Source organism: Hoplias malabaricus, chromosome 15 (assembly GCF_029633855.1).
Source record: "Hoplias malabaricus isolate fHopMal1 chromosome 15, fHopMal1.hap1, whole genome shotgun sequence".
NCBI lineage: Eukaryota > Metazoa > Chordata > Actinopteri > Characiformes > Erythrinidae > Hoplias > Hoplias malabaricus.
Window position 1 is genome coordinate 15,455,447 of NC_089814.1, and position 23,882 is coordinate 15,479,328.

Genomic DNA, 23,882 nt, shown 5'->3' on the forward strand with positions numbered 1-23,882 from the left:
CAAAACCATTAAGAACAAGGCAACAAAGCACCATGTACAGGGCAATACTTCACCACAGGGCATCACACATAAACTTGTTTACAACTTCAAAAACATGCACATTCAGTCACACTGATGTGGACAAGTTCACAAAATTTCACAAAATCACCCAGTCACACACTCACCTGTGGATCATTTTAAACACTCACACTCAAACTTGTGGACAAATTCACACACTCACCCTGTCACACCCGAACCTATAGACAATTTCATACTCACCAAGCCACTCGCACTCATGACTGTTCACAATTTCACACACAGCCAGTCACCAACACTAATATCTGTGGATAATTTCATACATTCACCCTCTAACATTTAAACCTGTGTTTCAAACACCCACTCACTCACACTCAAACCTGTTGACAATTTTACACACTCACGCAGTCACACTTGAAACTGTTTACAATTTCAAACACATGCAAAATCAGTCACATTCAAACCTGTAGACAATTTCACACTCTCCAAGCCACTCACACTCACAACTGTGGACAATTTCGCACACACACCCAACACACTAATGTCACCAACACACTAATATCTGTGGATTATTTCATACATTCACCCACTCACATTCAAACCTATGTATCAAACACTCACCCACCCACTCACACTCAAACCTGTGTACAATTGCACGCTCACACACTCAAACCTGCGTACAATGTCACGCTTACACACTCAAACCTGCGTACAATGTCACGCTTACACACTCAAACCTCTGTACAATGTCTCACTTACACACTCAAACCTCTGTACAATGTCACGCTTACACACTCAAACCTGTGTACAATGTCACGCTTACACACTCAAACCTGCGTACAATGTCACGATTACACACTCAAACCTGTGTACAATGTCATGCTTACACATACAAATCTGTGTACAATGTCACGCTTACACACTCAAACCTCTGTACAATGTCTCACTTACACACTCAAACCTCTGTACAATGTCACGCTTACACACTCAAACCTGTGTACAATGTCACGCTTACACACTCAAACCTGCGTACAATGTCACGATTACACACTCAAACCTGTGTACAATGTCATGCTTACACATACAAATCTGTGTACAATGTCACGCTTACACACTCAAACCTGCGCACAATGTCACGCTTACACACTCAAACCTGCACACAATGTCACGCTTACACACTCAAACCTCTGTACAATGTCATGCTTACACACTCAAACCTGTGTACAATGTCACGCTAACACACTCAGTACAATGTCACGCATACACACTCAAACCTGTGTACAATGTCATGCTTACACACTCAAACCTGCGTACAATGTCACGCTTACACACTCAAACCTGCGTACAATATCACGCTTACACACTCAAACCTCTGTACAATATCACGCTTACACACTCAAACCTCTGTACAATGTCACACTTACACACTCAAACCTCTGTACAATGTCATGCTTACACACTCAAACCTGCGTACAATGTCACGCTTACACACTCAAACCTGCGTACAATATCACGCTTACACACTCAAACCTCTGTACAATATCACGCTTACACACTCAAACCTCTGTACAATGTCACACTTACACACTCAAACCTCTGTACAATGTCATTATTACACACTCAGACCTGTGTACAAAGTCACGCTTACACACTCAAACCTCTGTACAATGTCACACTTACACACTCAAACCTCTGTACAATGTCATGATTACACACTCAGACCTGTGTACAATGTCACGCTTACACACTCAAACCTGTGTACAATGTCGTTTTACACATACAAATCTGTGTACAATGTCACGCTTACACACTCAAACCTGCGTACAATGTCACGCTTACACATTCAAACCTCTGTACAATGTCATGCTTACACACTCAAACCTGTGTACAATGTCACGCTTACACATTCAAACCTCTGTACAATGTCATGCTTACACACTCAAACCTGTGTACAATGTCAAGCTAACACACTCAGTACAATGTCACGCTTACACACTCAAACCTGTGTACAATGTCACATTTACACGCTCAAACTTCTGTACAATGTCATGCTTACACACTCAAACCTGTGTACAATGTCAAGCTAACACACTCAGTACAATGTCACGCTTACACACTCAAACCTGTGTACAATGTCACATTTACACGCTCAAACTTCTGTACAATGTCATGCTTACACACTCAAACCTCTGTACAATGTTACACTTACACACTCAAACCTGTGTACAATGTCACGCTTACACACTCAAACCTCTGTACAATGTTACACTTACACACTCAAACCTGTGTACAATGTCACGCTTACACACTCAAACCTGTGTACAATGTCACGCTTACGCACTCAAACCTCTGTACGATGTCATGCTTACACACTCAAACCTCTGTACAATGTCACGCTTACACACTCAAACCTCTGTACGATGTCATGCTTACACACTCAAACCTCTGTACAATGTCACGCTTACACACTCAAACCTGTGTACAATGTCACGCTTACACGCTCAAACTTCTGTACAATGTCATGCTTACACACTCAAACCTGCGTACAATGTCACGCTTACACATTCAAACCTTTGTACAATGTCATGCTTACACACTCAAACCTGTGTACAATGTCACGCTAACACACTCAGTACAATGTCACGCATACACACTCAAACCTCTGTACAATGACACGCTTACACACTCAAATCTGTGTATAATGTCACGCTTACACGCTCAAACTTCTGTACAATGTCATGCTTACACACTCAAACTTCTGTACAATGTCACGCATACACACTCAAACTTCTGTACAATGTCACGCGTACACACTCAAACTTCTGTACAATGTCACGCTTACACACTCAAACCTCTGTACAATGTCACGCTAACACACTCAGTACAATGTCACGCATACACACTCAAACCTGTGTACAATGTCACGCTTACACACTCAAACTTCTGTACAATGTCATGCTTACACACTCAAACTTCTGTACAATGTCATGCGTACACACTCAAACCTCTGTACAATGTCACGCTTACACACTCAAACCTCTGTACAATGTTACACTTACACACTCAAACCTCTGTACAATGTCACACTTACACACTCAAACCTCTGTACAATGTTACACACTCAAACCTCTGTACAATGTCACGCATACACACTCAAACCTCTGTACAATGCCATGCTTACACACTCAAACCTCTGTACAATGTCACGCTTACACACTCAAACCTCTGTACAATGTCAAGCTTACACACTCAAACCTCTGTGCAATGTTCTGTTTACACACTCAAACCTGTGTACAATGTTCTGTTTACACACTCAAACCTCTGTACAATGTCACGCTTACACACTCAAACTTCTGTACAATGTCCTGTTTACACAATCAAACCTCTGTACAATGTCACACTTACACACTCAAACCTGTGTACACTTTCACACACTTACCTACTCAAATTCAAACCTATGTACAATTTTACAGAGAATCTAGGATCTATCTCAGGACCCCAGAACTGCAGTGAAGTTACATGTAGCACCATTTTGCTACACTTCACAGCAGCATACATATTGATCTTGGATGGCGTTCCATAACTGCAAAGAAATACAGCTGCACTGATTCACAGCCTGGTTTTAGGGGGTCACCTGATCTCAGGATTGAAGCCAGGACCACAAGACCCTGGAGCTGTGCAGCAGCAATGCTACCTGTTGTGCCACTGTGTTACCTGTGCATTCACGGATTTGTTTTTTAAATAGATTGTTATGTTATATCAGGAAACAGCAATTTACAAGGTTAATGACATCTGATGGGATGAACATAGATATTCCTGTTCCACAATTATTCATTTAAATTCATACCTGAGGGGCAGGTGGTCTGACAAGACAAGGGGCATAGTACTCTCCACAATGGAAGAATGAAATTTTAGGTATTTTATTGCTGCGGTACATCCCTGAATCTTCAGACATTCTCTTTGAGGATTTTGCCATTTCATTTAAGAACTCCTTGTTTACAAAGCAGGTCTCAAACCTGACTTGGTCTTTCATCTACCTTCACAGCATCTAGAATATTAAACCCTTTCTCTTTAGACAGGCTACTGAGGTATTATCAGCATCAACAACTCAAGCCTTGACTATTGCACTTCACTCCTGGCTGGTTTTCCTATCTTAACCATCAAGCTCTTACAGCTGGCCCAGAATAGAAGAGCTACCTTCAGTTTTCTGATGTTCACTACTGAGTCACTAACTACCACAAACACAATCAGACACACATTTATCTATTTCACTCTATAGATACTGTACTGTTAGCTCCACCCTCAACACTAAAAAATACTGCTTTACTGACTTCTCTTATACAAACACGATTGAAGACAGTATTAGTCTACTTTATAGTAACTTTCCTACATTTGCTATTTTTTTCTAAACCATTTATCAAACATTTGCCATTCTTAATTACTTCACTTCTAGAAGAGAAGATCCAAGAATTCCGGGATAGTTACTTTTCACTGGATCTCACTTTAAAGTGTTGAGAATGGAGACGTTTTAAAATCATTTACTATAAAAATGTAAGAGGATTTAATGAAAGTTTGATGAAATGTATGTGTTTCATGAGTTTTCTTCTCTCCTCTGTATCAGCACTAACTCTTGTTTAGGCTAGTTCACTTTCTTTTCTCCTGGGTTTCAGTACCTCCTGTATTTAGCTGTTGTTTACTTCAAGGCTTTTTGTCTTTGAGGCATTCTGCAAAACAACAGAGCTCCTCAGTAAAGTTAAACTTCCGTTAAAGTACTTTGCTGGTACTTTTATTTTGAAGCGTAGGAAATCAGGTGTGCTCGAGCCAGTGTGTTTACTTTATTATCACGTTGTTAGAGTGGGCTGCTTTAACTGAGGAGCTCTCGCGCTGCTGGAAGCGGATTGGTGAAGTGCTGGCGCGAGGAGCAAAAGTTGCCCCGGGAAATAAACAGCTGGAAGAGTGTTCACTCGTGCTCCTCGCACAGCTGGTTAGAGACGTCCCCGCGTGCGTCCTCACAGCTGCAGATAGAGAGAGTGAGTGAGGGAGAGAGAAAGTGTGTGAGACAGTCAGAAGGAGACAGACAGAGAGAGAGAGAGGGCAGTAAGGGTCACTGTGGGAGTCTGTGGATCTGTGGTTGTGAGCGCGCGCTGTGAGGATGCAAGGTAAAGCCGAACTGGAGAAGATGGAGAAGCGCGCGGGCTGCGGTGGCTGCGCGCGCACGGCTCTGTGCTGCGCGCTCTGCGTTGTGTCCGCGGTTGTGTGCGCGCTCGTCTCGTTCAGGACCGTCCACCTGCAGCACCGAGTGGAGCGGCTGGAGTCCGCGCAAAACTCACTCCTCACCGCGGAGCCCACATGGCTCCAGCTCAACGGAACACTGTGGGACCTCATCGACCAGCTCGTGCAGAAGGTCAGCGTCACGGCTCAGTGTCCATTTACACTGGCCATGGCCGTATCTTTCAAAACATTTCTCATTATTATAATCACATTCTATCATTATTTATATATTTTACACAATGGTGTGTCCCTTTATTATTATTTTTAGATATTCGATGTTTCATTTCACATTTGTTTGACAGTTTTATTTATGTATTTATTTATTTAGCTTAAAAGGGGTTTAAAATAATCACAAAATAAAAATAAACATGGCTTTGCAATTGATATGTTATTTAGTTTTTATTTTCTTTTACATTGTATGGTCTATTTAGATATTTTCCGTTATTTGTGTTTTATTGACTGGACTGAATGGTTTGGCATTTTGAAATTGGTTACAATACATTTATTTTGCTTTATTATTCACCATATATTGTACTCACAAATTTGGTGCATTTATTACATTGTAAAAATTTAATTTTTTTTTTATTAAGTATCTATTATAGACTTTTATTTTTGTGATATATATTTAAACAAACCCGCACAACAGGGGGCAGGCCTGGCCTAATGTTTAGAGAAGCGTTCTTAGGACTGGACGGTCACTGGATTTGATCCCTACAACCGACAGGAACATCCACGACTGAAGTGCACCTAACCCCCAAAATGATCCCTGGATTCTGAGGGTGGCTGCCCTAAGCGCTCTCTCTCTCTCTCTCTCTCTCTCTCTCTCTCTCTCTCTCTCTCTCTCTCTCTCTCTCTCTCTCTCTCTCTCTCTCTCTCTCTCTCTCTCTCTCTCTCTGTCTGCGTGCACGGCCCCTAATCACTAGTCTGTGTGTATGCGTGTTTACTGCCACAGATGGGTTAAATGCAGAGGTCAAGCACATTTCCACATGCTATATATGTACATACACACACATTTATATCTTATCTTAAATTGATGCAATTATATTTATAAATGTCTTAATGAGCTACAGGCACTGGAACTGTGCTCCGCTGCATTAGTTGGCAATGAATGTTAAATATCTGTTCTTAACCCATAGCCTTTAAGTCATTGCAACTGATAATGTCACTTCCTCCAAGAATCACAACAGATTATGGAACTTTAAAATGTATTTAATGTTGTTTCTGCAGAGACTATTGGAGGAAGGCCCTAAGCTGCGGACACCTAGGGACGTGCTGCAGGGGTGCTCGTGCCCACCAGGTCAGTCTCTCTGGATATTTCCACTCTCTAAAACTCTCTACAGGACTGCCTTTCTTTGTAAGAATTTCCAGATGTTTAAGAATCAGCTCATTCCGAGTGCAGGTGACCGACAGCATGCGATTTGGGAATGAAATTCTAAAATCAGATTAACAGGCTTGTTCTGTCAGGTCAAATCATTGGATACATCCACTCTTAAAAACAAAGCTTCCAGAAGGTCAGTTTCTTATAAAAACGTTCTTTTGTAAGTCGTGACACCAATGGGTGATGCACATTAACACTACTGTACTGTATCAATCTGTGCACTAGGCTCAAGACATTTTTAAAGGCCTTTATCTATCATTTTCATTATTATTGTACCGTCCAGTTGCATTTAGAATATTTGTCTGTTTTTTTGACACCAGTCATAATTTTTTTTATATAAAACAGTGTCCGACTGGTCAGAGTTCTTCTGATCCTGTTTCTTTAAGACTGATATATGTACAAGCTCTCCTCTGATTGGCTGTGTGGTACTGCTATATAAATGGGGTTTTTGTGGCATAATATTTGGTGTGTGTGTGTATATATGGGTTTTAAGATGCAGTCATAATCAGTCATAACGCTAAATGTTAATATCTCTTCATTCATTATCCATTTTATCACAGTACACATTGTAATTCTGTATTTACACACTGTAGTCCATCTATTGCTCTGCTTATCTTTTAAATCCCCTTTCACCCTGTTCTTTAATGGTCAGGACCTCCACAGAACCACCACAAAGCAGGTATGATTTGAGTAGTGGATCATTCTCTGCTTCAATGACACTCACATTGTGGTATCGTGTTACTGCATGTTGCGCTGATACTCTGGGGACATTTCTGAACATTTGAAGAACAAGGTAACAAGGGGTCTAACAATGTATGCATAGGAACAGATTGCCCACAGTCTGTAGTTGTAGAAAAACAAGGTGCCCCTGTATTGTGAGTGGAGCTGAGAGAATGAAATAAGGTCATTTTAATGCTGTAGCTGACTGGTGAATAGAAAGTAAATGATTGACAATTATGTCTTGATATGTAGATATGTTCTTGTTGTCCACACATTTCATAGTCAGTATCTCAGTGCTGCATCTCGTAACATTAAATGGAATGTATCTCCTGCTGATGTGCTCTGGCTGGTACATCTGCGTGACCGCAAACTGAATCTTCTCACTCTCCTAGACTTCATGCAGCTTAAACACAGCCTACATGTGGAAGTTATAAATCCCCAAATGTGCTTCTTCTGTCCTTTGGCTGATTGACAGCAGTGGCTATGTTGTGAAATCCCGAGTTTAAAGCATGGAAATGTAGAGAGGGTGTCAGTAGGAGCGCTGGTGCTTAACCCTATGTGTATTTTTGCACTTTGTTGCATTCTTTTTACAATTCTGCTGTCTGGGAACATAGCGCCTCAGAGAAAACGACAGGTTTATTTGAGGCTTAAATCAGAAGCGTGCCCCCGCAATGCTTTGTAGAATTATATACGCTGGGATTTACTGCCTCCGCCATGCTTTCATGACATTGATGCCTACCTGAAAACTCCATACAAGCCCTTTCTGTGGGGCTTGCCAAACTGTAGATATGGTTTGGCTTCACACGCAAGTCCCTGGGGACACTGACTAGACCTACCATCCTCTTTCTGATTTTGTTTTCCACAGTAATAGCCTCCACATCTATAAATCTCTGTGAAACTCTATTTCCATTTTGAAGTTGGTGCCAAGAGTGAATTGAATGAAAGCTGTTGGAAAATGTTTAGGGGTTTGATGCTTGTGGGATAATATAACTGGGTAAATGTGATATTTATTTTTGCAATTTCAGTTGACATCAATGAATTGTTATTTATCTCTTTATCTTATGGCACAGAAATGTAATATTTCCTGGTCAAAACCAAGCAGCTGCTGTATTTTGTAAGATCAGTCTGTCTGTACACATTGGTACAGAGGTTATACAACATCATGGGCAACTGTTGCCATCTCAGTGATATTCCATAGGTAAAATAACTATGGCCACAATGTAGTTTTTGGCATAAATAGCCTTTTCAGTAGCTGCCCACAGGGTTTCAAACCCAGTGAGTATTAGCCAGTCTCATAACTATTCATAAATAGAACAATCACCTTGTTTTACTTTGTTTTGCTTTGGTATTAGACCTTTATTTTTGCATTATATGCATATATTATCAGACATGACTCTGGGAACACTCCTTATGAACAGGATGTGCTGCCATGTGTTTTTGCAAAAGTTAGAAACCAAGCCATGGCTAAAACTGTCCACAATCTGCGCAGAGTTAGAAACAGATTGCGTTTTCAATGTGTACATCGCCAGAGGCATAAGCAAGAGCAGAATAGACCAAAACTAACTGAGGATACGACTATGCTTCCATGAGACCACATTAAATGTTCCACAGAGCATACAGATATTACTCTTACTCTATTACTAACGCTCTTCAAAGAACAGTAATCAGCCCAGTCATATTTACCACCTGGAAATAGCAATCAGTCATTTATTCAGTTTCTGTTACTGCTTTATTCTCTTCAGGGTAAAATAATGAATAATAGTCCATTCATATTATATCAAATTTATTTTTTTGTATACATTTCAGTTCAGGTCAACTCAGTTTATGTTCCATAGAGTGGGTCCCCACATGGATGCATGTTTAAAATCAGTTTAGTGCAAAGCCTTTGATACATTCTTGCCACTTACTTTCAGTACAATATCTGTTTCACTGTTACTTGACTGAAAATGACTGATCATTCCTTGAAGGTTAATGAGCTAGAGGGATTTTTTATAAAGATATGAGCAACATAGGCAGTTGCCCAAGTTGGCATATTGATGGGGCAGAATTATACAAAATATAGTTCAGCACTTTGTGGAATTTCTGATGGATATTCTGTGAAAAATTGCCCTTAACCCTACCTCTAAAACTAACCCTAAACCTAGCCCTAGTCATAATCATAACCCTAAAACTAACCAAAACATAATCTTAACCACAATCATAACACCAAACCTAACCAGAGACCTAAGTGTAATTCTGTATAAAAATCCTCAACAGTTTAGTGTGTGGATTTAGCAACGCAGCACCAGCAGTGGACTTACAGAATGTAAAATAAGTAGAAATCATGACATAGAAATGTTACAGATATCCCGGCTCCTTCTTTTAATGCTATATAAGCACATTTTTAAAGAACTTGACCACAGGTCTCTCCACTGAAAAACCAGAGGTCCTGGGAGCTTTATACATTAATGATGCAATTAGTAAAATCAGTCACGTGATGAAATGGTAGTAAATCAAATGGAACGTTGTTCACAGTACAGACATATTGTAGCAATTTTTGAATTTCATTTCTGAAAAAGGGGAGGGGGGTTCACCAGAGCACCATACAAGATAAAACTAGTAATGAACTTCTAATAAAATGGTTCTGTCTTAACTCAAACCAAAATGTGAACTTCTGTGTTTTCATTGTATTTATGAAACAATGGAACACAGTAATAAACTGACATGAAACCCCCAGGTCTGGGGTGTTTAATCTTGCTGTTTGGGTCTGTATAGAGAATCTGCTACACTGCTACCACAGGCCAAAGACTTCCCACTGTAATTCTTGTATGGAATGCTGTGTCATCGAGTTCCACTTCAACAGATTGATAGGTGTATAGATAAATAGATGGACCAGCTGACCAATACTGTAGATAAACACCCAGACAGATCAATAGACAGAAGACCAACAGATAGATCAATTGACAGATAGACACACAGAAATCGATAGAGAAAGGTACAGGCACACATGACAAATACATTTCAGAAATTAGTGCTATCTAATGTATAAATCCCTGGTCATCCTTGGAATCAATCCCTCTGTGGAGACAACAGCATCAGGCAGCAGTGTGGTTTAGCACTTATTTGTGGTTAGTGAGTGTGTACGGCTGTAAGTCCAGAAAGCCTGCTGTAAGGTGTAAATCTGATTTGCCATGTTCTTTTTAAAAGCTCGGTAAGTCCATGTGTAACTTTAGTCTTACTAATGCGCTGTGGTCGTGTGAGAAAGAGCACTCAGATGTGTGCAGGATGGTTTACGCTGCCAGTACTGTGCCTGTGAAAAGAAACCACTCTGTCGTTTTTGTGTGGAGGGAGATATGTTATTCAGCAGCTAAGCATTTCTTTTTTATCTGATGCAGGGTGATTTGCGGTCAAATTAGTTACATTTTTGCAATTGCGGCCTGCTGACTGTGACACTTTTTATGGTACGCTCCGTTTTATATCATGCCTAAGCTATTTTGCACAAGCTCAGATCAAAGGGAGCTGTGTATAGCCTTCCTACTCAGTACTCCAAATATTTTTATTAACTGTTAATTATCAGAGCATCCACTAAACACTGTCCATCCAAGAGAAACCCAGCAGCTGGTACGGCCCTCAGTGGACTGTTTTTACTGGCTGTGTAACAGTCTTTAGTTGGTGGCAGTTACAGTTAAGAGGAGATGCCTTCGATTTACAGCCATGCTGTTTTCGCACTTGCTTTACAGGGCCTCCATTTTTTATCACCTGAAATATATATTCCCCCTGCAGTCACTGCTGTTCTCTGTTGTCTCGCACTTGTAAGGGTAGATTAAGGGAAGAGGGGCATTTTAAAACAAATCTAAATACATTGCAAACAACTGGGGGCCTCAGGAAGCAGGACCTGTTTCATATGGCTCTTGACCAGATTGATTGGGCTGAGAAAGTGAAAGCATGTAGGAACTTTTCTGAATGTGTCTTTGTAGGGCATTTCCTCTCCCCAATTAAAGGCCTGGACCAAAGAGTGACCCAGGGTCTGTGTATTGAAGGGCTTGGGGCAAAAGGTAACTCTGTGTTCCTCAATAGCCAACAAGCTTGAATGTAAGACCAAGAGGGGGGGCTTTTTTCCGTTGTTAATGGGCTTCCCTTTCCAAGAAGCATGAAAGCACACTTGAACCTTAGACACAAAGACCCCAGAGGCCTGTCGAAAATGAACTAATGGCCCCAACAAAGCCGTGCATTGACGCAAATCCACCAAAGCCATCTTCTGAAAATGTTGGTTTCCTGATGGTCGTGACTGATGATGGTGATGATGTAACATTCTCTTTTAGCTTCTCAACATGACCACACTTTATAGAAGAGCTTGTTCACAGTTTTTCAGTCCTTTCATCATGAGCCCAAGTGCAGATCATCTACATGTTGGACTGTAGCAGACTATCAGAACCACAAATCATAATTCTTGCAGCTCACATATTACTGTTTGACGGAGAGCTTAAGTCACTGGAGTGTAACACTGATGGTCCTTCAGTTCTAAAGGACCAGTTCTATAATAAATCATTTGTTTAGGTCTACTTCAATATTTTCCAAATATTAATCACAGCCAAATCCTATTTACAATTTAACTCCAGTGTCCTGCAATGCTCCCTATCAGCTTTCTCTGCAACTCTCCACACTGCTCTCTGGCTGAAAGTGCTTCAAGGAGAGCATCAACTGCTCCATTCTTTAGTTATGTTCTAAATGATTCACACGGCTGCTTGTTAATGTTCCTTTCCACTCAGTGAGCAATGGGGCCAGTTTTTGGGGATTGACCGTAAAGCTGTGGCATTGTCAGGATTTATGCCCAATGGGATTTGGCCCATTGATAGAATTCACTGAGCCCTTTTGTCCACTCAAGACCCCTCTTTAATAAACATCCACTCTAAGTAGAATTTGACCAATAATATAATATAATGAAACCATTGGTAGAAAAGCATAGATCTTTATGGTGTGCTCAAACTAGGCAATCCCCACTGTTCCTGGGCATGGTTGACCCCAAAGTTCTGTCACTTTGACTAGGGTGAGTGCTCTGTACCGGCTTGAGAACATGAGCCCAGTTCAGTTGTACGCATCATTGTGAGCACTAACAGTGCCTGTGCACGGAACGTGTAGGTGATGTCAGTGCTTCAACACTCACTGTAGAGCTATACATATACTATGCTAAAGATATACAGGATCTACTGCTGAGGGGCAGGGTTTGCCGGTAGTATTTGCAGTGATAATTGGTAAAATTCACAACATTTCACGTCTTCTTATACGTGCAGTCTAGAAGGCTAGGGTACGAGACTGATGCATCCTTCATGTTCTTTATGTTACCCACACTGATATACACTGACCCTCTTCTTTCTACACGCATTACCCATTTTTTAGCTTCACTGGACCAACACAGAACGGGTATTATTTAGGTGCTGTTTCATTCACAGTGCTGCAGTGACACTGTGCTCAATAGGCAAATGTGTAGCACTGGTATGAGTGGATCAGACACAGCAGTGCTCTTGGAGTTTTTCAAAAAATGTGACCACTTTGCTGGGCTCAGGTAATTTGTTGGTCTACCTGATAAAGGTGAAGTCTGAGACAGTAGCTTATCTGTCGCTGCACAGTTTGTGCTGGTAATTTTCTAGTTTGTGCTGGTCATTCTCTAGTCCTCAATCAGTGGTCACAGGGCTGTAGAAAGGTTGTGCTTGGTTGGTGGACTGTTCTCAGGTCAGCTGTGACACTGAGGGGTTTAAAATCTCCAGAAGTACTGCTGAAATATCCAAAAGTACTTGTCATCAAATCTCATCACATTAACTTCCATTAAAGGTTAAGAATGGTTTTTCCATTGCCTACTATGGAAACATTTTGGAGACATAAGTTTTATGTCTTATGGTGACTATTAGAATCTTGTCTTTGCACTTCATTCTCACATAGAGGCCTAGTATTAATGGATTCCATATTGACAGACATTGAAGGAACTTGGGGAAGCATGCCTTAGTGGTTACGGAGAAGTGTTCTTTCCCTGTGGAGCCTGCAGCTATACAACCTGCTTTTTATGGCCCAACAAACTGTTTTAGTGCTTCGCTGTGAATGTGACATGGCAAATAGCTGTTCACATAAAGCTGGGAGATATAGCGGACGAGAGAAAGAGAGAGAGAGAGCGTGCAGAATGTTTCCCACAACGGCCTTAACCTCTTGCCCTGAGCCTGAGGGTAGCGGCGATGCTGAGTTTGGGTGCATGTTGTCAGCTTGTAGTAGCACTGTTGGAGCCCTGATGATCTGCAGGGATAAATACACCTTCTGAGAATGTAATCTCCCCTCTTTTACTGGACTACCCATTGAGAAGTCTGTAATCTTTAAGACTTCCTCTCTGAAGCTGTCTGGGTCTGCAAGAGTCCTAATCGGCATGTTTCTATTGTGTGTTTTGTCTTTGGATTTTTTTAAAAACGTATTTATTATTTTTTAGAGAAGAGAAATGTGATGATATTTTATTGTTATTGTGATTGATCTTTTTACTGTGTTTAAATACTATATGTATGAATAATGTATGAATAAAGGGTGAGTCAAAAGTCACAGGACACCCTTTTATCAGAAAACCTCAGCAAGTAATGGGTGAGGGGGCCCATCTCTTAGGCTGTGTCCGGCCGCCATCTTGAAAGCCACCATATTGAATCAAGAGCACGTTTTTTCAATGGGAAAGGTGGTCATGTAGCATATCAAAGAAATATAAGAATGGCCTGCCATCTTTGACTCACCCTATATGTCATGATATAATAATTTATTATATATATATTATATTACAAAAATCAGATTAACAGTACCCTCCTTACCCCAGATTTTACTGATCACCCAAAACTGTGTGATGGCTCACGTTTTGTAGTGAAGCTACCGGGCTAATATAGCTAACAAGTCATCGAAACCTGAAGCTCCCAATTAGCATTTTGTAAACTGCGTTACTGAACCTTTACTCACTTGCCTGAGGCCATGGTTAATCCATTGGAATCCCAGGCTTATGATATCCTAATGTGTGCTAGTCAGTAATTACATGGACAACAATGCAGCCAGGCTGAGTTAAACAGGAGAGGTGAATAAAATTCAGGACTCCATGTGCAGCTCTTTTAAGGGTTTAAGATTTCCAGAATAAACACTTGCTTATGAGGTTTCTGACATTGTATATGTATCCCTAAGTGTTGACATTTTACGATGGCAGTTAGTACTTTTCATTAATCCATTTATCAAAATTATCAAGTTATTCATTTAAAAGCAATGTTTCAGATAAGATGAGCCACTTAAAATGAATGTCAAAGGAAAATAAGGGGAAAAAACACGAGATTTCAAAAAGTTTAAAAAAATAGTTGCAAGGTACAGAGAACATGGGACCCTGAAAGATTCACCATAGGGGGATAAACAGTATTTGAATCTTTTCTGTTCTTTTCTTTTCCATTTCTTATCAAATAATAGACGTCATTGAATCTGTCTGGGATTACTTAAATTGTGATAAACAAAAAACTGAACTTTTGATTTTAAGGGGTTATGGAGTTTGAAGAAATATCCCTGAAGATTTTTTGTGGCTCTCCCAGAAAAAAAGGAAATGGAAGCCAATAAAAATGCACACATAAATACTGAAAAGAAATTACAACTTATATGCAGTTATTGAGTCATTTTCTTTTAAATAAATGTTTTTTTTCCTGACAGTGAAAAATAATTCCAGTCTCTGGAAGTGAAATGAATTATAAGTGCTCTCTGACATTTGCACAGAGAATGACACCAAACCTGCAGTCGGATGCAAGTACAATCATTTTTTATTAGAACTTGTCCATGATATATTATCATTACCAAGCCATAAAGTCCTCACTTGGTAATGATAATGACAGAACCACACTGGCACCAAACCACCAGGCAACATAAAAAAATAAAAGCAAAATACAGGGATTGAAATACCTGGTACATGGAGCAAACCCAAGATACCAAGGCTAGATGATTGTGTGAATTGTTAAGTGTCTGATATCTACAGATCCTCTGTGTAATTTTATTTTTTTTTTAAATTAAACCATCTTCTTGTGTTAGAGTACTCCATAAATTTGTTTATTGTATCAAGACTTTTTTACTTTGTCAGGAACTTCTATTTAAACAAAATAATAAAAAAATATATATATTTTTTACTAAATTATAAAATTTTCTTTTAAAATTATGGCTTTTCTGTTGTTAGGGTCAATTTCAACCCAGGTATAATTTTAAATCTGAAAACAAAAACAAGTGCCAAATCTGGAATCATAAACACACTATACACCAACAGCCTACAGCCAGCTCTTCCTACAACCACTCGAGCTTCAGTTAGGGGCTTCTATCTTTCTGTTTCACAAAACAAGGAAAGATAGACATGTCCAGACATGTAAGGCCAAGTCAGTTTGTGTTTTGTAGAGTATACATCTCCAGTTTACAGTATGCAACAATGAAAAATTAAAACCAACCCTTTCATGGATAAAGAAGCCTAACAAGGTAAACAAGAGGTAGGAAACAGATTGGTTGATAATTAATTGTTTTTACAGTATCGTATTCCTGATTTAAGACACAGGTCACAACCGACCCATTGACATAAGAGATGGTAACAGAAAGCTAACACAGGAGGAAGGTTAAATACAGTTGGAAAAATCTGACGGCCATTATCAAAGTACACTATATATTCTATTTAATTTTAAACATTGCTTATAATTCCCCTACTTGAAGGTGGATACATTGCTGACAAACATGTACAAATTATTGCTTGTTTAATCTCTATTGAAATGAATGAAATGATGTGGGATGATCTGGAGCAGCACCACATGATCTTAAGATCCCTACGCTCAATGCAGGTTAGAGAAGTTTAAATTACACCAGCACTGGGCTGTGGCCAGTAAAATTGTGTTCCCTGGAGTGATGGGATCTATGGCCAAGAGTTTGTGACTTAATCTCTCTCTTATCTGAAATGTATAGTTGTTTACTGTTTACAATATGTTGGCCTGTTTCCCTGTCGTAAAAGGAATAGGAAACCATAACATACTTTCATGACCAAGAGAGTTTGTGCCCCCTTTGCTTCATTAGCAGCCTTCAGTGTTTTTGAAAGTCTTTTCACTAGATTTTCTGGGTTGTATTGAGGCATAGAACATTAGAGAAGTCAGGTACAGATGTTGGATGATTAGTTGTGGATCACTTCTTCTTATCCCAAAGATACTTGACGGAGCAGCATTCACTCAGACCCTTTCCATTTCCCCTACAGCCGAAGTGACCTTAGGCTCACGTGTGGCTGATCCAGAGAATCCCATTTTGTTTCCTGATTTTCTATGCAGTTTATACAAGCTTTGTGTGCACAAGTGCACATCTGTGTCCATGATGCATCTTAAAGGAGCTGAGTTTGCTATTTATAAGGAGTGTGTAACCTCCCTTCTGCGCTCAGGAGGGCATGGCCACACAAAACCTTTTGATTTTATGCAAAGTGAAAACAGAAATATAGAGCCAACATTTACTGGCACTGTTTACAACAGGGCACCAGTGCAAGTGGTCATGGGTAGAACTCTAACAGACATAGAACCATCTAGAACAGTCTGGCCCTCACAGAGTCTCCGGGAGTTGAGCCTTTTTACATTGTGTGTCAAGTACCTGAGACTCGTGGAATTACCAGCTGTCAAGTATCATATGTTTACACTTGAAGATCTGCTCAGCTTTGTATGAGGTCTCCTGAGATAGTGTTGAATATTTGAACCTTCCTACGTGTTTATATTTGAGTGTTGCGTATTGAAGGCACTGCCAGATGCATTTGAAGTGAAAATTGACAGGGAAGACCTCTGCAAAGAGCTATTCATGAACAATCCATAAATGCAGTAGAAACCTCCTCCTATTATCCCCAATTGACATGAGCTGGTAGTCACTTGCTTTCTCGAAATAGCCCATTCAGAACATATCTCCCCCATCGGGGTCAGGACAAAAACTCAGCAAATAATAACGGCATGGTGGCTGTACCATCGGCTTATTGAAAGCATGTGTCAGTAGTTTGTGGGAGGGCATTTGGCGCGCTCTCAATTCTGCTGTAAAAACTGGCTCCCTGGTTTCACCACAACATTTCCCAATTCATTTGAATGAAACGTGAGGCCTCTCCTCTCTGAAACGAGAGCACAGAGTATGGAAGCAATTATGGTATGTTAAGTTTGATTATCTAAAAAAATACATGAATGTTCACCTCATTAAATTTGTGAGATTGAAAGATATTCTATCTCCCTCTCCCTCTTTCTTGTCCTCATCTCACGCATCTCACCTTGGGCTTTTCTAAATTTTGGGAGGAGATTTAGATCAGTGGACCCTTAAGGAACATATGATGTCAGCCTATAAAATATAACAAAACCATTTTTGAAACTATATTTCATTATTTTAAGGCTAAGCTACAGCTAAAAGGCTGAAAAGACAGCTGTTTTGCCTCATATGTGAACTTCAAAAGCTATCATAAACGCCACGTTTTATGTAGTGGGTACAGCAAGTCTGCTTTTTGCAGATATCATTTGTCTGTAAACATATGTATGGATAGTTTGAGATTTCATGTTTAATTTGAACATTACTTTCATTCATTCATTCATTCATTATATGTAACCGCTTATCCAGTTCAGGGTTGCAGTGGGTCTGGAGCCTACCCAAAATCACTGGGCACAAGGCAGGAATACACCCTGGAGGGGGCGTCAATCCTTCACAGGGCAACACACACACATTCACTCACACACTCACACCTAGGGACAGTTTTAAGTAACCAATCCACCTACCAACATGTGTTTTGGGAAAGTGGGAGGAAACCGGAGCACCCGGAGAAAACCCACACGGACACTGGGAGAACACACCAAACTCCTCACAGACAGTCACCCGGAACGGGACTTGAACCCACAACCTCCAGGTCCAGGAGATGTGTAACTGCGACATTAACTGCTGTGCCACCATGCCAATTAAAAATCAAGTCAAGTGTGTTTAATTGTCATTTCAAGCATGCACAAAGTACAGTGCATTGTGAAACCAGCATTCTTCCAGGACAAAGATGCAAACATGTGCAAGAACGATACCAATAAACAATAACAATAAACAATGATCAGTTATCATGCCTCTCTTAAACCTGAGTCTTTAGCCTTTCCTGCCTCCAGAGACTCCATTTTCCAGAACACCCTGGGAGATCACTTGACCCAGGAGTTCCGGACTTCAGCCTATCAGCGCTCTAGTTCACCCAAATTCAAATCATTGCCACCTGTAAATCTTGGTATAAATACCTGTTTCTAAATACATTTTCAACAACATTTTTTTTGTTATTAATATTAGATTTGAGTTCTTATTTATGAAAGGCCTCGGTTAAACACTGAATTGAGAATTGTTGGACCAAATGCAGCATGTCATGTAAATATGAAAATGACTGGTTTAGTTTTAGTAGAAATCTGTACTTTTAGCATCAGTGTTCTGTGTAACTGTTAATGTTCAGTATAAACATAATGTAATTGTTAATGTTCTAGACAGACTTCCCCATTCTGAGGACTGGGTCAAGTTGTTCCTGGTACACTAGCAGATATCAGATTACCTATAACCTCTTATATTATATAACCTATTACCTATAAATACTGCGTTGTTTGGTGAAAACCTGCATGAGATAGTGTTTGAAATCATTCACTACCCTCCTGAATTCAGGTCCCTATAATAGTGCACTGTATAGTGTATAGGAGTCGAAATATCAGAGACAAAGCTTTAATGATGAGGTGGGCTTAGGTCAATTTGACTTAATGGAAATTTCAGTTTGGAAATGGTCTCAGAAGTGTACTCAGGCTCAATAAGACAACAGTCAGAGAGACTATTATTTTAGAGCCAGGACAAAGGCACCTATAGTGGGCAACCTGGAGAAAAAAATGATAGTTATTGATATTTCTTTCTTGGGGGCAGTGAAGTGCCCTTATACGGGGACAACCATGTTTAAAATAGATATTTGATAAATCTAGAACAAATATATACCAGCATGATATCTTTTGCAGAATATGAAAAACAATAGGTAAACTGCTTACTGCTACTTTAAACTGTACAATTTCCACACACTGAAAAAAGTCTTTTAAAATCCTCTGCGTTTTCTGCTGCTATTTGTTGGCTCGTGAGAGCTGGGACTTTGCAGAGCTTGCTGTTTAGTTTGTTTGGAATGGTGCACATGGAGTGTATGGCAGGACTGTCTGCATCTTAATTTGCTAAACAAGTGTTAAAATGCTCATTAAGAGCTTGCGGTTGGCTGAGCAAAACCTCTCGGGGGATGTCTGGGTTACAGTAGGAGCACGTCTGGCTTGTTCTCCATGCTCATGACAGCTCAGTGGATTGGGAAAGGTCCTTCCAAAAAGCTGGGAAAGCCTTATTTTCCCAAACCTGGATCTGTCCCAATCTTAGTTTGAGGAGAGCTGGCGTCAGCAGTGTGGTGCTGTGTGGTAAAGAGAAGCTTGGCCATGTCACATATCTCCAGTCATACCTAAATCATGACTGCAAAATAATTGAGGGTGCACATGAGTGAAAGGGGGCGAAAAGAACCAAAAATATTAAATATTATTCCAGTCTTTCCCTTAGTTCAGAGAAATAGAAAACCATTTGAACGCATTCTTGGTGAATACAATGTATCTAATGTCTATAAACTCATTCAAATTTTAAACATCACACAACTTTGTTTTATAAAAGTACATTATATTTTATAACCATTTTATTATGCATTATGTGTTAACACCTGAGTAAACGTGCATCATAAGTTTATAAAAACACTGTTACAAAGTCCTATATCTGGAGTTGAGACGTATTTAAAAATAGACCAGTAGTATTGCAATACTATATGCTATTTTGTGTTAAAAACCTGTGATATTTGACAAACTACCACTCTGCCGATGTGGCTGAATCTGCATCTAAAAATTCTTGCTGAGAGAATTAGTATTTTTCATCGAGAATTCTTGAGAATTTTCATGCTCAAAAAAAGTATTAAAAACATCCATTTGATCTGCTGTTGTCACAAATATAACTTCAAGAAAGAATGTTTAAAAATGTTGGCTGATTAAGGCTGATGGCACTTTGTAGATATGGTGTGTGTGTGTGTGTGTGTGTGTGTGTGTGTGTGTGTGTGTGTGTGTTTTGGCTGTCAGATAGATGTTGAATGTGCATTTAAAAAAAATTTATTTTGTTACAAAATCCTGATTCAGTGCCATGTTGAGAAGCACTTAGAGAGAAGTAAAAATAATAAAACGAGGGGTGCACTCAGCCTGCTTTGATACAGTTGTGCAGTTTTAATGGAGATTTACTTTCTTTCCTCTTGTTGATGCAAATAGCCATCACACCATCACTGCAGTCATTCTGGTCCTTGTGGCTTGACATCCTTTACTTTCTTTAGGTCATTCCTGTTCTGATAGAGGTTCCTCAACTCATGGGGCCGTATATTGTTGCTTTGTGTGTGTGTGTGTGTGTGTGTGTGTGTGAGCAGAAGTAGCCCTGTTGCTCATACCATTGTCAGGCCCTGGGCTAATCTTAATTGCAAATCTCCCAAATGCCTAAAGCCAGCCAAAGTTTTTTCTCCCCCCTCCTGCTTCCTCCATCTGTGTGGCAACATGCCATCTCTCTTCATAATTTCAGCTTTAGTCCTATCCCTCCTCTGACAGCGCTTTCTCCAGAATGCACACTTTCTGCAGCAGAGCCTAGGGCCTCGGAGCTTGTTTTCCTCAAGTGAAAGCTGAATTGGTTTTTGCTTGAGTATCACCATGGGAATACGTGTGTTTGCCTCAGATCGACTGTACAATCTTTCACCACCAGTATTACTGGAAAACTTCATGGTCTTGTAAAGGCTGTTAATGTCTTACAGGCCCAGTGAGTTGCCACTTAATTAGGTATGTTTACCTTGTACCTACATTTAAAATACATTTTTTGTCCGACACTTTCACAATAGAGGAGCGTTTCAGACTTTCTGTGATAAAAAGTTCAGGCTGAAAATGATTCTGTGGAATTTGACAGACACAACTGTTAAGAATTAGCATAGAATAGATATATTAGATCCATATCAGACTTTCTAAGGAATATTTACATACACATATAGATGTGATAGCAGGTTACAGAAGTTATAAGCTAAGATTTGTTGTAAATCAATTCTATGGCCAGGTTTGACACCTACTCATCTGACATTTTCCACATGGAATGTGTGTCTGAGGACATGAAAGCAGTTAGCTGTGAGAATATTAATAAAGTCTCGTTCTGATGTTGGATAATTAGATCTGGGGCACAAACCGCAGTCCAATCACCCTAAAGTTATTGAATGGTCTTCCATCACTCACATAGAGAATGCAGGTCCGGAGCTGGGGGCTTTGTACCCCTCTAGCCCTACCTCTGCACTGGGTTTTAGCAAACTTAAGATAATGTGTAGAGGAATATACTATTCTGAATGTCCCATTTCATTTTATGCTTCTCTGTGTAGATGACCCATGCTGTCTGTGCACAACTAAATGTCCACATTGGGTGTGCCTTAAAATATTTTAATTTACTTCTTTACACTTATATAGAGCACTTCTAGGTACCCAACACACTTTTTACGTTCTTTGGAACATAGGGAAGTCACCTCATCCACCACCATGATGCGACTGCAGACAGACAGAGCCAGGTTTACCCGTATATGAATCCTAAATTGATTACATTCTCAATAACTTGCTTTGATTAGGTGATGGAATTTATCCAATTTAATATCACATTCTTAACACATGCATAGCTTATTTGAGTTTTGTTTTATTCCCTGGTTTTTGTGGAGTCAGTGTTCAGGATCTAAGTCTAATTTTAATTATCACTTGGTAGAAAATGGGAGATGCACCTAGAAGACTCGAAAGGCTTTGATTCGTGTTTGCGCCCACGACGGCCCTTGTTCCCAATAAAGTTCAGATTCATTTCAACACAAATTAAAATACATATTGCATAGTCTAACCTTTATTTATAAATCCATACGCCTCTAATACAAAACATAAGTGCTCCTTAGTGAGACACAAGTAATGGCTGCCTCTTGTGAAACTTTTTTACTGCAGGTTTATCAGTAGCAACAAACCTAAATATCTTTCCAACATATGTGAAATAAATGACCTACATGAGGTTATAGGTAGGGCTGGACATCTGACGAAAAGATATCACTATATATTTCTTAATTGTAGTCTCTACGGTATAATTCCAATATCAATATAAACAGTACAAAATCCACTGAAAAGTAATAAAGAACAAACCAGAAACATGATGTCACCATCAAACGTAAACCTATTGGTTTTGTCGATATTAATATTTTAATACTAAATTCTAAATCTTAAATTGAGAAATATGGATTGTGAAAATATCAAATTGAGATATGTGTTTTAAAATTATATCATTGTTAGTGAAAATTTATATCGCAATATGTATTGATATTGAATTATTGTCCCAACCTAGTTACGGACATCAAAAATTTAAATCTGTTCCCTTTTGAGGTGAATCATTTTGTAATCATATCTCAGCACCTTGAATTTGTCTGTAGTGGACAGTCCTCGATCACAGTAACGCAGTTGTCTTCAGCTAAGCTGCCGCAAAATTCAAATCTGAGCGAAGCCTAATTTGCAGAGCAAAGCAAAGAGTTGCGTGCAGTTGTTGAATTTGGACGATGGCAATCTCTTAATTATACGTACTATTGTAGGCCCTGCTGATGGGATGAGATAAGATGCCCTCTCTCTTTTATGCCCGTGCCCCGTACAGAGCACAGAGGCTATGGCTGATCCATGGGGATGTTTTTGTGTTTTGTTTCCCCCACCGCCCCCGTACCCCAAGCTTCCTGTTATATAATCATGTAGTATTGAGCTTGTTGAGTTTTATCCTAACAGTCAAGTCCTGATCCAAAACGGGTTGGACAGTGTTTGTTCTGCTTCCCTTTAAAGTCCATGAAGGTTCTCAGTCATGAAGGTCATTGAATGGTCTAAGGTTAGTAAGTCAAGTCGTTTCTACCACTCACTTTAATTAATGAATTAAAATACCTCCAGCAATACAGACTTAAACATTCACTATGTATCCAAACATCTATAGACTCTCATAATTAGTGAAATTCTGCTATATTTTGTTTTTTGTGGACACAAATATTCAGCTTCTATAGAGTACATTTTTAATGAAATTAGATTAGCTAGCGCAGCTGCACACGAGCTTTCTGTCATAATAGTCAGAGCCAAGCTTCGAAAAGTGGGGTATTTAAACAAAAAAACAGCATTTGACTCCAGAGTAGTGCATCTGGGACCTGTGACATAAGCAAATGCCATTCATTACTAGTGAGATGAGTTGGAGTGGGGTTTATGGTCCAAAGCAAATCATCCAGCATCAAAACCTGACCTCACTGATGTTCTCTAGGCTGAATACCATCAGATCTTTACAGAAATGTTCCAACATATTTTGTGAAGAAAACGTCTGGTGTGTTGTGTGAAGAAAATGCGGAAAATGACCTATTGTTAGCCTTCATCTCAGAAGAAAT

At 39.7% G+C, this 23,882-nt stretch overlaps 1 protein-coding gene across 1 annotated transcript in view; it reads left to right on the forward strand.

Annotated features, from left to right (window-relative positions):
- Positions 1 to 4,812: 4,812 nt before the first annotated feature.
- Positions 4,813 to 23,882, forward strand: part of LOC136667957 (collagen alpha-1(XXIII) chain) — a 122,485-nt gene continuing 103,415 nt past the window's right edge. Inside the window, 2 exon segments of the mRNA XM_066645148.1 lie at positions 4,813 to 5,419; positions 6,514 to 6,583. Of these exon segments, the coding sequence (XP_066501245.1) occupies positions 5,168 to 5,419; positions 6,514 to 6,583 (322 nt within the window). The 5' untranslated portion in view covers positions 4,813 to 5,167.